The sequence below is a fragment of the Lethenteron reissneri genome, chromosome 56 (genome assembly GCF_015708825.2).
Source record: "Lethenteron reissneri isolate LAM-NWPU_2019-01 chromosome 56, ASM1570882v1, whole genome shotgun sequence".
NCBI lineage: Eukaryota > Metazoa > Chordata > Hyperoartia > Petromyzontiformes > Petromyzontidae > Lethenteron > Lethenteron reissneri.
The window spans coordinates 1,609,491-1,625,100 of NC_083834.1; the positions used below are offsets into that span (position 1 = coordinate 1,609,491).

Consider the following 15,610-nt stretch of genomic DNA (forward strand, 5'->3'; position numbering starts at 1 on the left):
CTAGGCCCCCAGACCTCGTGGTGTTTACAACGTGAGCTCACCACTAGACCCCCAGACCTCTTGGTGTTCACAACGTGAGCTCACCACTAGGCCCCCCAGACCTCGTGGTGTTTACAACGTGAGCTCACCACTAGACCCCCCAGACCTCTTGGTGTTTACAACGTGAGCTCACCACTAGGCCCCCAGACCTCGTGGTGTTTACAACGTGAGCTCACCACTAGACCCCCAGACCTCTTGGTGTTTACAACGTGAGCTCACCACTAGACCCCCAGACCTCTTGGTGTTTACAACGTGAGCTCACCACTAGGCCCCCCAGACCTCGTGGTGTTTACAACGTGAGCTCACCACTAGGACCCCCAGACCTCTTGGTGTTTACAACGTGAGCTCACCACTAGAGCCCCCCAGACCTCGTGGTGTTTACAACGTGAGCTCACCACTAGACCCCCCAGACCTCTTGGTGTTTACAACGTGAGCTCACCACTAGACCCCCCAGACCTCTTGGTGTTCACAACGTGAGCTCACCACTAGCCCCCCAGACCTCTTGGTGTTTACAACGTGAGCTCACCACTAGGCCCCCAGACCTCTTGGTGTTTACGTGAGCTCACCACTAGGCCCCCCAGACCTCTTGGTGTTCACAACGTGAGCTCACCACTAGACCCCCAGACCTCTTGGTGTTTACAACGTGAGCTCACCACTAGAGCCCCCAGACCTCTTGGTGTTCACAACGTGAGCTCACCACTAGGCCCCCAGACCTCTTGGTGTTTACAACGTGAGCTCACCACTAGAGCCCCCAGACCTCTTGGTGTTCACAACGTGAGCTCACCACTAGGCCCCCAGACCTCTTGGTGTTTACAACGTGAGCTCACCACTAGAGCCCCCAGACCTCTTGGTGTTCACAACGTGAGCTCACCACTAGGCCCCCAGACCTCTTGGTGTTCACAACGTGAGCTCACCACTAGAGCCCCCCAGACCTCTTGGTGTTTACAACGTGAGCTCACCACTAGAGCCCCCAGACCTCTTGGTGTTTACAACGTGAGCTCACCACTAGAGCCCCCAGACCTCTTGGTGTTCACAACGTGAGCTCACCACTAGGCCCCCAGACCTCTTGGTGTTCACAACGTGAGCTCACCACTAGACCCCCAGACCTCTTGGTGTTTACAACGTGAGCTCACCACTAGAGCCCCCAGACCTCTTGGTTTTTACAACGTGAGCTCACCACTAGAGCCCCCAGACCTCTTGGTGTTTACAACGTGAGCTCACCACTAGAGCCCCCAGACCTCTTGGTGTTCACAACGTGAGCTCACCACTAGAGCCCCCAGACCTCTTGGTGTTCACAACGTGAGCTCACCACTAGAGCCCCCAGACCTCTTGGTGTTCACAACGTGAGCTCACCACTAGAGCCCCCAGACCTCTTGGTGTTTACAACGTGAGCTCACCACTAGGCCCCCAGACCTCGTCGTGTTCACAACGTGAGCTCACCACTAGACCCCCAGACCTCTTGGTGTTCACAACGTGAGCTCACCACTAGACCCCCAGACCTCTTGGTGTTTACAACGTGAGCTCACCACTAGACCCCCAGACCTCTTGGTGTTCACAACGTGAGCTCACCACTAGGGCCCCCAGACCTCTTGGTGTTCACAACGTGAGCTCACCACTAGAGCCCCCAGACCTCTTGGTGTTCACAACGTGAGCTCACCACTAGAGCCCCCAGACCTCTTGGTGTTCACAACGTGAGCTCACCACTAGAGCCCCCAGACCTCTTGGTGTTTACAACGTGAGCTCACCACTAGGCCCCCAGACCTCGTGGTGTTCACAACGTGAGCTCACCACTAGACCCCCAGACCTCTTGGTGTTCACAACGTGAGCTCACCACTAGACCCCCCAGACCTCTTGGTGTTTACAACGTGAGCTCACCACTAGACCCCCAGACCTCTTGGTGTTCACAACGTGAGCTCACCACTAGACCCCCAGACCTCTTGGTGTTCACAACGTGAGCTCACCACTAGGGCCCCCAGACCTCTTGGTGTTTACAACGTGAGCTCACCACTAGACCCCCAGACCTCTTGGTGTTTACAACGTGAGCTCACCACTAGCCCCCCAGACCCCCTGGTGTTCACAACGTGAGCTCACCACGAGGGTTTTTGGGCCCCTCCGCACTTAAAGCGTGAGTTGACCACTAGAGCCCCCACGCCCTCGGTGCACACATCGAGGTGACACCTGGGGGGGCCCCTTGGCACACGCAGCGCATGCTAAAAACGAGAGCATCTCGAAGTGTGCAGTGCTTCTGTACAACTGAGCCACTGGTTGACACGCTGCAATATGCTGTGACGTGATGAAATATTCACCAACAAGTCAGTTCATTCTAGATTTGAAGCTTTCGTGACTGCAAGGATTCATACTCTTAGGTTCTTTCGGTAAAGTCACGTAGGTAAAAACATATATAAATAATAATATAAATAAAAAAATAAATCACGACGTTTCGGAGGCAACACAAGTCTCCGTCATCAGGTGGGACCGTCACAGCCAGATTTACTGTATCGCTAAATTTAGCTGTGACGGTCCCAGCTTAGTTGCTCAGACGGCAGTAGCCCAGAGGCTGACAAGTTTGTTTTAACATGTTACAGTCACTGTGCACATTTTGCTCTTCATCCACACACAGATGGGGGGAAGTCTTTCGGAAGACAGATGTCAGACCGAGATTAAAATCGTTGTCCAGTACTCGGTGGAGTGCTCGGGCAGAGTCAACCAAGGCACTGTGGAGACATTACACCCACATCAGAGAGGCCTTCGGTGGTGTGTGCAATGATGGTAATGAGAAAAGAGATACTCGAATTGAGGCCGCTGGACCACGTGCTAAATTGGACACCTTAGAGGTGGTGTTCATGGCACATTTCTGGGACGTCGTACTTGACCGGTTCCACGCTACAAGCATGCACCTACAGACAAGTGACATTGACATATCTGTAGCAGCACAGCTTTTGTCTTCGCTGAGGGATTTTGTGGCTGGACAGCGAGACCAGTTTGAGGCTTTTGAAAGGGCAGCCTTCAATGTGACAGGCGTCTCTCAGTCATCTGAGCACGATCTTCAGCGACAGAAACAAGAAACATTTTCAGAGGAGAGCTCAGAGCCAGGTGTGACACATGAGGCGAGGGAGAAGTTCAAAAGAGAAACATTTGATGTGGTCACTGATAAGCTAGTGGCATGCCTTGAACGTCGCTTGGACGCTTACAAGCGTTTGAGCAGTCTCTTTGGAGTTCTGTTTATATCAGATCGGGTGTCTAACAGTGATGTCATAGTGGAAAAGGTAAATGCAATCTTGATTTGAAGCTTTCGTGACTGCAGGAATCCATACTGTTTGGTTCTTTCGGTAAAGTCACGTAGAGTAGAAAATAAAATAAATCACGTTTCGAGCGCAACACAAGTGTCCGGCATCATGACGGACGCTTGTGCTGCGCCTGAAACGTCGTTTTTATTTTATTGTATACCTACGTGACTTTACCGGGGGAGGGGTGGGGGCCCCGGGGGGGGGGGGTGGGGGCCCCGGGGGGGGGGGGGGTGGGAGGGGCACGGGAGGGGCACGGGAGGGGGCACGGGGAGAAGTGGGGGGCACAGGGGAGGGGTGGTGGGCACGGGGAGAAGTGGGGGGCATAGGGGAGGGGGCACGGGGGGACACAGGGGAGGGGTGGGGGCACGGGGGGGGGCACGGAGGGATTGGGGGGGCACGGGGGAGGGGTGGGGGCACGGGGGGGTGGGGGAGGTGGGGGGGTGACACGACCCGCGGGGCAGACTTCGTCCCACGAGCCCCAGTGGCCACGTGCGGTCAACGTCACCAAGAATTTCGCATTAACATGCTAATGTTTACATGGCAGCCCTTTGATTGGTGGAAGACCAACCACCGTCGGGTTGGCTGCCCACCACTCGCATTGTCATTGGCTGCTGACATTTGGGCCACGCCCGTTTCAAACCCTAAAAAACAGTTTGCCTTGGAAACTAACCCCCCTTTTCCTGAAGATGACCGCTTGTGTTGCGATCGAAACGTCGTTTTTTGTTATTTTCTTTGAACCTCTTCTTGGTTCTTTCGGTAAAGTCACGTAGAAGGGAAATAATAAAATAATAAAAATAAAACATAAAATACAATTCTCATTGTGAGAATAGTATTTTATTATGTTTTATTTTTATTATTTTATTATTTCCCTTCTACGTGACTTTACCGAAAGAACCAAGAAGATAAATCTCTGCAGTCACGAAAGCTTTAAATCGAAATTTTAATTCTTTGAACCTATCTACGTGACTTTACCGAAAGACCCATAGAATATAGTTGTTATTTGATCAATGTGCTTATTTCATCAGTGCTTTATTTGATTTGTTTTTATTTGATCGATATTATTTGATCAATGGGCTTGTTTGATCAATTGGTTTATTTGATCAACTGGAATATTTGATCAATGGGTTTAATATTGTTTGACCAATGGGCGTATTTGATCACACTATTAAGCAACGGATACTCACTGTGGTCCCGTCCCTGCGAGCATCTTAACCGCATGAATCGGATACTGCAGGGCGTGTATATTGCGTTATAGGGAGAGACTCCGTTCCTTGTGAACATTCAACTTGGGAACTGTCAGAGATACGAACAAACCTGTCCATATGTCCAGTTGCCCGTTCGGACCGGGAGTCGTAAGTTCAACCGCCCCGCGCAATATACGGCGGTAGTGGCATTTGCAAAACATTAAGACCCAGTGGCATCTACATCTGCAGAACGTTAAGAACCAGTGGCATCTATATCTGCAGAACGTTAAGAACCAGTGGCATCTATATCTGCAGAACGTTAAGAACCAGTGGCATCTACATCTGCAGAACGTTAAGAACCAGTGGCATCTATATCTGCAGAACGTTAAGAACCAATGACATCTACATCTGCAGAACTTTAAGAACCAGTGGCATCTACATCTGCAGAACGTTAAGAACCAGTGGCATCTACATCTACAGAACGTTAAGAACCAGTGGCATCTACATCTGCAGAACGTTAAGAACCAGTGGCATCTACATCTGCAGAACGTGAAGAACCAGTGGCATCTATATCTGCAGAACGTTAAGAACCAATGACATCTACATCTGCAGAACTTTAAGAACCAGTGGCATCTACATCTGCAGAACATTAAGAACCAGTGGCATCTACATCTGCAGAACGTTAAGAACCAGTGGCATCTACATCTACAGAACGTTAAGAACCAGTGGCATCTACATCTGCAGAACGTTAAGAACCAGTGGCATCTACATCTGCAGAACGTGAAGAACCAGTGGCATCTATATCTGCAGAACGTTAAGAACCAATGACATCTACATCTGCAGAACTTTAAGAACCAGTGGCATCTACATCTGCAGAACATTAAGAACCAGTGGCATCTACATCTGCAGAACGTTAAGAACCAGTGGCATCTACATCTACAGAACGTTAAGAACCAGTGGCATCTACATCTGCAGAACGTTAAGAACCAGTGGCATCTACATCTGCAGAACGTGAAGAACCAGTGGCATCTACAGAACATGAAGCAGTGACATCTGCAGAACGTTAAGAACCAGTGGCATATACATCTGCAGAACGTGAAGAACCAGTGGCGTCTACATCTGCAGAACACGAAGAACCAGTGGCATCTACATCTGCAGGAGATTATACAACTTTAAAGCCCTTCCCCGTGTCTAGCTGACACGCCGTACAACGCGTTTGGAATCGACAGGAGTAAAGTTGGACTTACGAACAAATCGACTTACGAACAGACCTCTGGAACCCAACTCGTTCGTAAGTAGAGGAGCCCCTGTACATCTACACACAATACACAGAACGTGATTTTGTTGAGACCTAGCAACAACACCGGGTACGTGTATAATTGGAGCGAGCGGAGGGGATCAATGATGTCACCTCGTGTGGAGGAGCTGGATGGTGACCAACTGCTAAAGGCCGTTTTCGGGGCAGAGCGCCCATCCAGCAGTGGGTAATTAAATTATAAATTAAATTATAAATTTATTTACACGACTCGACGTTCACATGGTGCCAGGGTCAAGAAGTTACCACGGGGGGGGGGGGGGAACTTAGCGATGTTTTTCAACGTTGGAATTTTTTTTTTATTATGCAACAAGTTCTAAACGAAAACAGTGTACACATTGTTGTTGGCCTTGTTGTAAAGCTGAGGTATATCATACACACACAAAGGGGGCCGAACAACAACAACAACAAATAACACAAAAATCGTCAACGCACAGAAGCCACACAAACCAAGTGGCCGTCCAAAAGGCCGACGCCTTCGACCCGGGGTGACCAATCCGAGGGCAACCAATCCATTCTGTCTCCGTGTTGCCCCCACCCCCTCCCACCCCTCCCCCCCCCTCCCACCCCCTCCCCCACCCCCTCCCACCCCTCCCACCCCCTCCCACCCCTCCCACCCCTCCCACCCCCTCCCACCCCTACCACCCCTCCCACCCCCTCCCACCCCTCCCCCCCTCCCACCCACCACCACCCCTCCCACCCCTCCCCGCCCACCCACCGCCCACCCCCCCTCCCACCCCCTCCCACGCCACCACCACCACCACCCCTCCCACCCCCCCTCCCACCCCTCCCACGCCACCACCCCCACCACCCCCTCCCACCAACCCCTCCCACCCCCCTCCCACGCCACCACCCCCTCACCACCCCCTCCCACGCCACACCACCACCCCTCCCACCCCCCTCCCACCCCTCCCACGCCACCACCACCACCACCCCCTCCCACCCCCTCCCACGCCACCCCACCCCCCCCTCCCACCCCCTCCCACCCCCTCCCACGCCACCACCACCACCACCCCCTCCCACCCCCCCTCCCACGCCACCACCCCCTCCCACCCCCTCCCACCCCCTCCCACGCCACCACCACCACCCCTCCCACCCCCCTCCCACGCCACCACCCCCTCCCACCCCCTCCCACCCCCTCCCACGCCACCACCACCACCACCCCTCCCACCCCCCCTCCCACGCCACCACCCCCTCCCACCCCCTCCCACCCCCTCCCACGCCACCACCACCACCACCCCTCCCACCCCCTCCCACGCCACCACCACCACCACGCCGCTAACACCGCTTCACATTCAAAATAAACTCGGGGGCCGTACGGCGCCCAAAACCAAGATAGACCGCACGCGCAAGGCAGCCGACGGCTCTGATATCATTTCTGTTTGCGAGAGACGTTTTCAAATCCGCTGCCGCCGCCGCCGTTTCTTGGAATGCGAATACAACCATCAGCATCGCCCGTGTCCACCCAGCGGGCTTCCAAACGCCGAGGTCAACCATCACATCCACCTCGCACCTCCTCCGCCTTATTCCCGTTCGCACGGCTGCACTTGTAGAATTCCCTCCCTCCCTCTCATCCCCGTCGTCGTCTCTGATCGCACCACCAAAGCTCCTGCTTATTCAGACTAGTAATAATAACCCTGGGCTCACAAATTCAAGATACGCGTGTTACAGTCTTACCAAATGAACCCTTTGATAAACAGTGCTGTTTGTCGCTGGCCGCTTGGCATTTTAGGCCTCTGGGCAACTGCGCCGAGCGGCTGCGTGTGTTCAAATGATAAAACCACAACAACAACGGGCATCTCGGCCGTCCACGAAGTCCGGACGAGCCTGCAAGAATGTAGGACGCACACGTGGGGCTGCTTGCCTTCACGAGGTTTAATCCACTTTAAAACAATCCTGCCAACCACGAAGCAAAGAAAATAAACATTCTATTTGTAGTTCAGCACAGGGTCCAACATTTGTGCAAAAACTACAAAAAAAGAACCATCGTTCCTGCTCTTTGGGTTATCGTTGTTATTATTATGATGCGTATTCACCCAGAGACGCCTCGCCGATTAGCTGGTTATCCATCGGCATTGGGATGTTTTGGCCAATACTGGCCACGTTGTATGGGGGGGAATGGGGGTTGGTTTTGTTTAGATGATTGAGGAAAACAGAGAACCCGGAGGAAACCCATGCAGAACATCGGGGGCGAGAGAGAGAGAACGTAACACCACTCCACTGAGAGAGGGATGACCGAGTCACGAATCGAACCCAGGCACTTCTTGCTGTGAGGCACCAAGGGTGACCCCCACGCCACCACTCTGAGGGCTGGGGGGGGACGTTGAGAGGGCTTAGAAATATTGTATTTCTACGGCAGAATGACCGCATTTCTGTATTCTCTTGGGAATATAAGGCGCTGGCCCGGTACCAGTAGGATCAAACAAAGATCCCCCTGTAGAGCCTGAACAGACTATTGGGGCCTGGTCACACACACACAACTTACGGATAAAAAAAGATGCACCCTCCTCCCCCCTCCCTCCCTCCAGCTTTTGCTTTTAAAACGCCGATTAATAATGGTTATTATTAAATCACACTTAAACTTAAAATTTAGCAATCTTTGGCAGAACGTAATCAACCAGGTCAAGTGTTAACTGTTGTGTTAGCAGACTCTCCGTGTTGCATTGCATTACATTTCTAAGTTTACGAGGTTTGTTTTCTCAAACTTCCAATTTCTCTCCCCCTACCGCTCTCTAAATTTTACTAGATTTGTCAACTTCCAATTTCTCATCCCCTACCGCTCTCTCTATATATAATGCCTCGTCACAGAGGCGTTGTTTCTCTGTCTCTCTCTGCGTGTCTGTGTCTCTCCCCCATGTGTCTCTCTCTCTGTCTCCCCCCCATGTGTGTCTCTGTCTCTCTCTGTGTGTGTCTCTCTCTCCCCCATGTGTCTCCCTCTCTGTGTCTCTCTCCGTGTCTGTTTTTTTCTCTCTCTGTCTCTCTCTCCATGTCTGTGTTTGTTTGTCTGTGTCTCTCTCTCTCTGTCTCTCTCCCTCTCGGTATCTCTTTCCGTGTCTGTGTTTGTCTCTCTCTGGATATGTCTCTCTCTCCGGGCTTGCATTCATTCACACCTGTTGACGGTTGCTTGTGTTGCAATCGAAACGTCGTATTCAATTACTTATTTTATTTCTACGTACCTTTATCGAATACGGTTTGTGTGGAAAAGTATTTTAGTAATACATTAAATCCTTCAAACCCCATCACCACCACCAACATCGATTCGATAAATATCAACAATTCGTGTTTGCGACTCAAATCAAAAGATCACTTGCCCGTCTCGTTTACTTGTTATAAAAAAGTGTTTTTACATCTCTAATTCATACACACAATTGCTGTATTCCAAGTCGCAGCTCGGCTCTGGATTGGATCAATCGCGGCTCAAGCTTTGAGCCGCTCAGCCTGATGAGCGATTGGGCTCCCCCGTGGCTCAGCTGGTGGAAAATCCTGAAGTGCGGCTGGGACCCCCCACCCACCACTGCTCCGAGCCAGCTCCAGTGAAAGCGCGTGGCTGCTGGCTCACCTGAAAGCAAGAGGGACGCCCGAGACAAACCTGCGACTTCAAGCGACGTGCGAGCGAGCCTCAAGTCTGTGCAACCTGCCGCGTTCGTGAATATCCCCGCACGGGCACAAGCTCGCGTTACAATCGTTACAATCGCCGCTGGTCTCGGGGACACACTCGCGCTTTTATTACACCATACGGATTTTCCCAGAACGACATTTACACGCCGGCCATCCTTGTGCGTTAAAAAAAGCAGACAATGATGCTCTGCGCGCATACGCGCGCGTGCGTCATGTGGTGGAAATGTAAGGCCGTGTCTCTCCCGTGCGGAGAGGTGCAGCGATTCACTCCCTCCCTCCCTAGGTCGACACCAGTTGGTTGGAGGGAGGGGAGGGGGCGGTCACGATCCACTTATTACTTTATAACACTGTGGTTTAATGTAGCGGCCTCTAGTGGCTGCGGGGGGGGAGGGCGGGGAGGGGGGTCAGGCGAACCCGTGATGTACAATGTTCACGGCGCGAGCAGAAGGGGATCGACACGATACCATGGATGTCATCGTTTGCACCTCCGAATCGTGCGTCATCACGAAATCGCGCGGACCGATTGCTCGCCCGCATGTGCATGTGTGCGTGTGCGTGCGCTCGCTCACGCAGGAGTCGAACTGGCGCGGCAAACCCTTCTGTCGCTTATTTAAACGGACGCACGACGGGTATGGAAAAGAATCAAAGAAAAAAAAAGAACAACAAAAATACCGGTACTTCACTATTTACAATTCTCTCATAAACATCGCTCGCGCACAACGTGAGCGGACGCCGTGTGGGGGGAGCGGGGGGGGGGGGAGCGGGGGGGGGAGCGGGGGGGGGAGCGGGGGGGTGGGAGCGGGGGGGGAGCGGGGGGGGGGAGCGGGGGGTGGGAGCGGGGGGGGGGAGCGGGGGGGGAGGGGGGGTGGGAGCGGGGGGGGAGCGGGGGGGGGAGCGGGGGGGGGGAGCGGGGGGGGGGGGGGAGCGGGGGGGGGAGCGGGGGGGGGGTGACGCGCGGGTGAACGCGGCGGTAGCCTGCGCTCGAGAGCCGAGGCGACAAGAAGGCCGCTCGCGTCGAACTTGGCGGCGCGTGCGTCGGCCCGAGGGGCGATTGCTTTTGACACGACGGGACGCCTCGGTCCCCATCGACGTTCCTGCCGATTGCAGGGCAATACACACAGCAGCTCCCCGCCCCCTCGCCACCAAATTCCACATTACTATGGCCGGGACTAACAACAGTTGACATTCCACACGGTTGCAATCGTCATCGTGACTATGGAGGGATGATGGTCGAGTGGACCCTCGACCCTGGATTGGAGAACGCAAGAGCACGTTGAGTTTCGCTCTCCTGAGCTCGTTATTGATCAACGGTGGAGGGGCGGTGGGCCAAGTGGCACCCGCCAATGACATGAGAATCCGCTTCTCATCCGCGTGCAAGCAGAGCGAGGCTTAACTAATGACGGCAAGCAAAGGAGTTGCAAGCGTTGCACACGCAAAGACCCCGCCGTGTCGACGTGACCAGACTGTCGGGCAAGTGCTGCAAGCACCCGATGGCACACAAGGGGGCGGGGGGGCCGACAACACCATGCCGGGCCGCCTTCGTCTCCCCAGTGCTGATGTTCACACACTGCACCAGGTGCTCATTTGAGGCTGAGTCAACCTATGGGAGGCACAGGACTGGTTCAGTTGGAATGAAGCTCGGTTCGTCGGGATCCTAGCACGGCACGCCAACTACTGCGCCACCGCTCCCCACTCACACGTGCGCATTCATACTCTCGCACGCACGCGCGCATTCATACTCTCGCACGCGCGCCGACGCGCAACCACGCACACCGCACGACCGCCGTCACGTCTCGACGCCGAACTTTTTGTGCTCCGACTCGTCCGTCGTCGTCGACGAGGGATTCGAACCTCGAACCAGCCCCCCCTCCTCCTCCGTCATGAACTCCAGCTCACAGTCGTTGGACGACTCCACCACCCGCTCCTCCTCCTCCTCGTCCTCCCGCTCCGACGTCGTCATCTCCTCATCGGCCTCCTCCTCCTCCTCACGATCCCCTCTCTCTTCCCCGCTTCTCCTGCGCCGCGAGTCCCCCGCGGGCTGCTGCTGCTGCTGCCCCTCTCCCGAGTCTCCCTCCCTGCGGGGCGCCCCGCACGCGTCCCCGTTGGCCTCGGGGCTCGGAGCGCCGGAGGAGTCGGGGGTGGCGTGCCGAGGTGAGCGGTCGCGCGGCACCGTGCGGGGTGCGCGCTGCAGCTGGTGGTGCAGCAGCAGGATGAGCTGCTGCAACTCCGTGCGCTTGCGCTTGACGCGCTCCTGCGGAAACCAGTTCTCCAGCTGCAGCGGCAGCTCGAAGGACGTGACGGGGCTCTGGGGGAGAGGGACGCGGTCCGGGAGGAGAAGGGTCGATTAAGAGCCACTCGTCGACATGCAACTATAATCGACTACTTTTGTGTTGGCTGCGAGGATCGTTCCGCAACTCGCCGCTCGGTGCGGTGAAACAAGAACAATTGGCTGGGTCGGGTGGTGGAGGGTCTTACGAGACAGTCTGTTAAGGCTGTAGATGGGATCTTTGTCTCGTGTGTGTTTGTGCGTGTACAGAGCTGGATGCGGTGGAGCGCACGCAAGATTCATCAAGTGACGATGGCAAACTTCAATATGAGTGAGACACGGAACGCACGACACTCACAGCACTCGCCACACTCAACTCACCACACTGACCACACTGACCGCATTCACTACATCACACTCAACTCATCACACTAACAACAACACCTTCATCTCACCATTCACCACACTCAACTCACCACACTCACAACACCACATCCATCTCACCACACCCGACACACCACACTCACCACCACCACCACCACGTGGGGTAGCAGTACCTCAAAGAAGCTTTCCACGTACTGCAGCAGGTACACGCCGCAGTCGCTGAAATTGTCCTGCTGCGGCACCTTGGGGCAGCAGTATCTCATGGAGTCCTTGGTGAAGGGCCGAGATTCCCCTCGGCGGACGAACCACTCCACCTCAAGGTACCTGCCCAGAAGCCAAAGCGAGTTCCCGCTCAACCGAGTGCCGGGTCATTGGCGTGCGCATCCCCGTGTCTGCGTACGTAAGCTGTGCGTACGCACGCACGTGCGTTGAACCTCTTTAGCACCGTACGTAGCCGACTGCTGCAAAGTCAGTGGTGGAAATTCCACAACGAGGCATTGACGTGCGCATCCTCCGTTTTACATATGTACGTTGTACGTACGTACGTACGTGTGTTCAACTTCTTTCGCATCGTACGTAGCCGACCGTGCAAGGCCAGTGCTGGAAATTCCTCATTCCTATGGCGTGGGAAAAGTCCATGCAAAGGACAACCCTTCACTGAGCTATAGCGACTCGTTTTCAGGAGGGTCCTGCCAAGAGTTGGGAGGCGTTGATGCTTCCTGCTGCTGCTGCATCTCAATTGAGTAATTTGCAGGTAATATTTCAGCATTGGAATGTTTCGGCCAATACAGTCATATTGTGTGTGTGTGTGTTTAGCCGTGGGAGGAAACCGGAGAACCCGGAGGGAACGCACACAGAACAGGGGGAGAGACACAGAACACACAGACAGAGATGCGCCCGAGTCTGTAATGGAACCCAGGAGATTCTTAAACTAAACTAAAAATAAACTTAGTTTTTTTACCAGATAAGGCCCATTGAGCTGTAACAGCTCTTTTTCAGAAGCAAAGTGGATTATCACGTGGACATTTACAGCAGCAGCCAAATACGTCGATTCTAAACGTGGAGGGAAAGACTGGAGAACCCGGAGAAAAATCCACACGACCACGAGGAGAGAGAGAGACACGCAAACTCCAAATATACAGCAGCAGGCGTCAGGGTCGGGATCGATCCCACGACCTCCTGTATACCAGGCGAGGTAGTTAACATCTCGCCACCGCGGCACCCTCTCTCGTGTGTGTGTTACCACCGTGCCACCACCCTGTCGCTGCAAACGACGGGTCCGGGTCAACCACCCGCTCTCCCGCCGAGCGCTGCCGAGCCACCGACGGCGCGGCACGGCGCGGTGGGGGAAGAGACCCGCGGCCGCCTGGCCGCTACTCACTCGCGCAGCGTCTTGGCGACCGCGTTGCGACACGAGCCCTTGAGGGAGTCCATGATGACGATGCAGGGCCTGCGCACACAAAGACAAAGATCCCCCGCCCCCCGTGTAGCCTTAGCGGACTGCTGGGGCAAGTGTTGTGCAGCATCTACGAAGGCCGGCACGGCTCACGAGGGGGTGGGTGGCCAGCACCACGCCCGGCCTCCTTTGTCTCCCCAGTGGCGATGTTTTTACACACCGCATCAGGTACTCATTTGAGGCCGAGTCGACCTCGGGGAGACACAGGACCGCTTCAGATAATTGTCACTGGTGTTGGCTGTGAGCGAGAATCGAACTGGGGTCGCCGGGTTTGTAACTCCGCACACACAGCAAGGACGCCCGAGTTTGGAATCGAACCCAGGCCGAACCCTTGATGCTGTGAGCCCACGGGTGTTACAACTGCACAACCATGACCACCCTTTCCCCGTTCTGAGGCGTCTGCAAGTTGCACGGGGGGCGTCTCCGTTCACTGCCGAATCTCCAAACGCGCGAGCGGCTTGGCATTCATTTAATAGTAGTAGCAGTAGCAGCAGCGCAGTTGTTGTAGTAGGTTTTTACCCTTCAACTGGTACAAAACTGACACCTTTATACAAGGGATCATGTTTGCAATAACCACAACACAAGCAGTCAAAATGCAAACAAAAAGAAACAACTCTGATGATGATATGCACTGTCCATATCATTATCAGAGTTGTTTATTTTTGTTTGCATTTTGACTGCTTGTGTTGTGGTTCTTGCAAACATGATGCCTTGTATAAAGGTGTCAGTTTTTTACCAGTTGAAAGGGTAAAAACCTACTACTATATTTTGCCACTGGTAAAGGGGATGTCTCATAGAGTGGAGTTGTTTTTAAGGACGTCGTTACGCACCGCGGAGTATCGACACGACCACCGCACTCTACGACAGCCGGCGCCAAACTGCGCCACGCGCCCTCCCGCGTGCCCTGGTGGGAGCCTCGGTACCGATAAAGTCGTTCTGCTCGGCGACGTACACGCGAGTCGTCGGAATGGCGAAGGGTTAGCCGGGTCGACGCGGTGCGCTCGGCGAGCTCGTCGCGGGCCGCACGACCATCGCGGCACCGGCGTCACTCACTGCTTGCAGACGGTGTCCGCGTCGCGCTGGCAGCGTCCCGAGGTGCGTGCCGCTGGGACGACGCCGTTACGCGCGGGACGCTGCCCCCCCTCCTCGCTCTCCCCCACCTCCTCGCCCGAGTCCTGGGCAGGGTGCGACACGCCCACGTCATCGTCGTCGTCACTGGCCCACGGCAGAGAAGTGTGACTCGCAGCATTGTGGGCGACGTGGTGGAGAAGAGCGGCTCGGTGAAGGTGAGCGGCTCGGTGAAGGTGAGCGATGCGGTGAGGGTGAGCGGCTCGGTGAAGGTGAGCGATGCGGTGAAGGTGAGCGATGCGGTGAGGGTGAGCGGCTCGGTGAAGGCGAGCGATGCGGTGAAGGTGAGCGATGCGGTGAGGGCGAGCGATGCGGTGAAGGCGAGCGATGCGGTGAGGGTGAGCGATGCGGTGAAGGCGAGCGATGCGGTGAAGGCGAGCGATGCGGTGAGGGTGAGCGATGCGGTGAAGGTGAGCGATGCGGTGAGGGCGAGCGATGCGGTGAAGGCGAGCGATGCGGTGAGGGTGAGCGATGCGGTGAAGGCGAGCGATGCGGTGAAGGTGAGCGATGCGGTGAGGGTGAGCGATGCGGTGAAGGCGAGCGATGCGGTGAAGGTGAGCGATGCGGTGAGGGTGAGCGATGCGGTGAAGGCGAGCGATGCGGTGAAGGTGAGCGATGCGGTGAGGGTGAGCGATGCGGTGAGGGTGAGCGATGCGGTGAGGGTGAGCGATGCGGTGAGGGTGAGCGATGCGGTGAAGGTGAGCGATGCGGTGAGGGTGAGCGATGCGGTGAAGGCGAGCGATGCGGTGAGGGTGAGCGATGCGGTGAAGGCGAGCGATGCGGTGAAGGTGAGCGATGCGGTGAGGGTGAGCGATGCGGTGAGGGTGAGCGATGCGGTGAAGGTGAGCGGCTCGGTGAAGGCGAGCGATGCGGTGAGGGTGAGCGGCTCGGTGAAGGTGAGCGGCTCGGTGAAGGCGAGCGGCTCGGTGAAGG

The 15,610-nt window shown here is 55.3% G+C and overlaps 1 protein-coding gene across 2 annotated transcripts in view; it reads right to left on the reverse strand.

Moving 5' to 3' along the window:
• Positions 1-10,375: 10,375 nt before the first annotated feature.
• LOC133356953 (sentrin-specific protease 6-like) overlaps positions 10,376-15,610 on the reverse strand; it is a 41,837-nt gene continuing 36,602 nt past the window's right edge. For both annotated transcript variants that reach the window (XM_061574673.1, XM_061574671.1), the window contains 4 exons: positions 14,603-14,724; positions 13,475-13,543; positions 12,267-12,417; positions 10,376-11,748 (listed from right to left, as the gene is read on the reverse strand). In XM_061574673.1, coding sequence (XP_061430657.1) covers positions 11,230-11,748; positions 12,267-12,417; positions 13,475-13,543; positions 14,603-14,724 — 861 coding nt within the window. In that variant the 3' untranslated portion in view covers positions 10,376-11,229. The remainder of the gene's footprint in view (positions 11,749-12,266; positions 12,418-13,474; positions 13,544-14,602; positions 14,725-15,610) is intronic.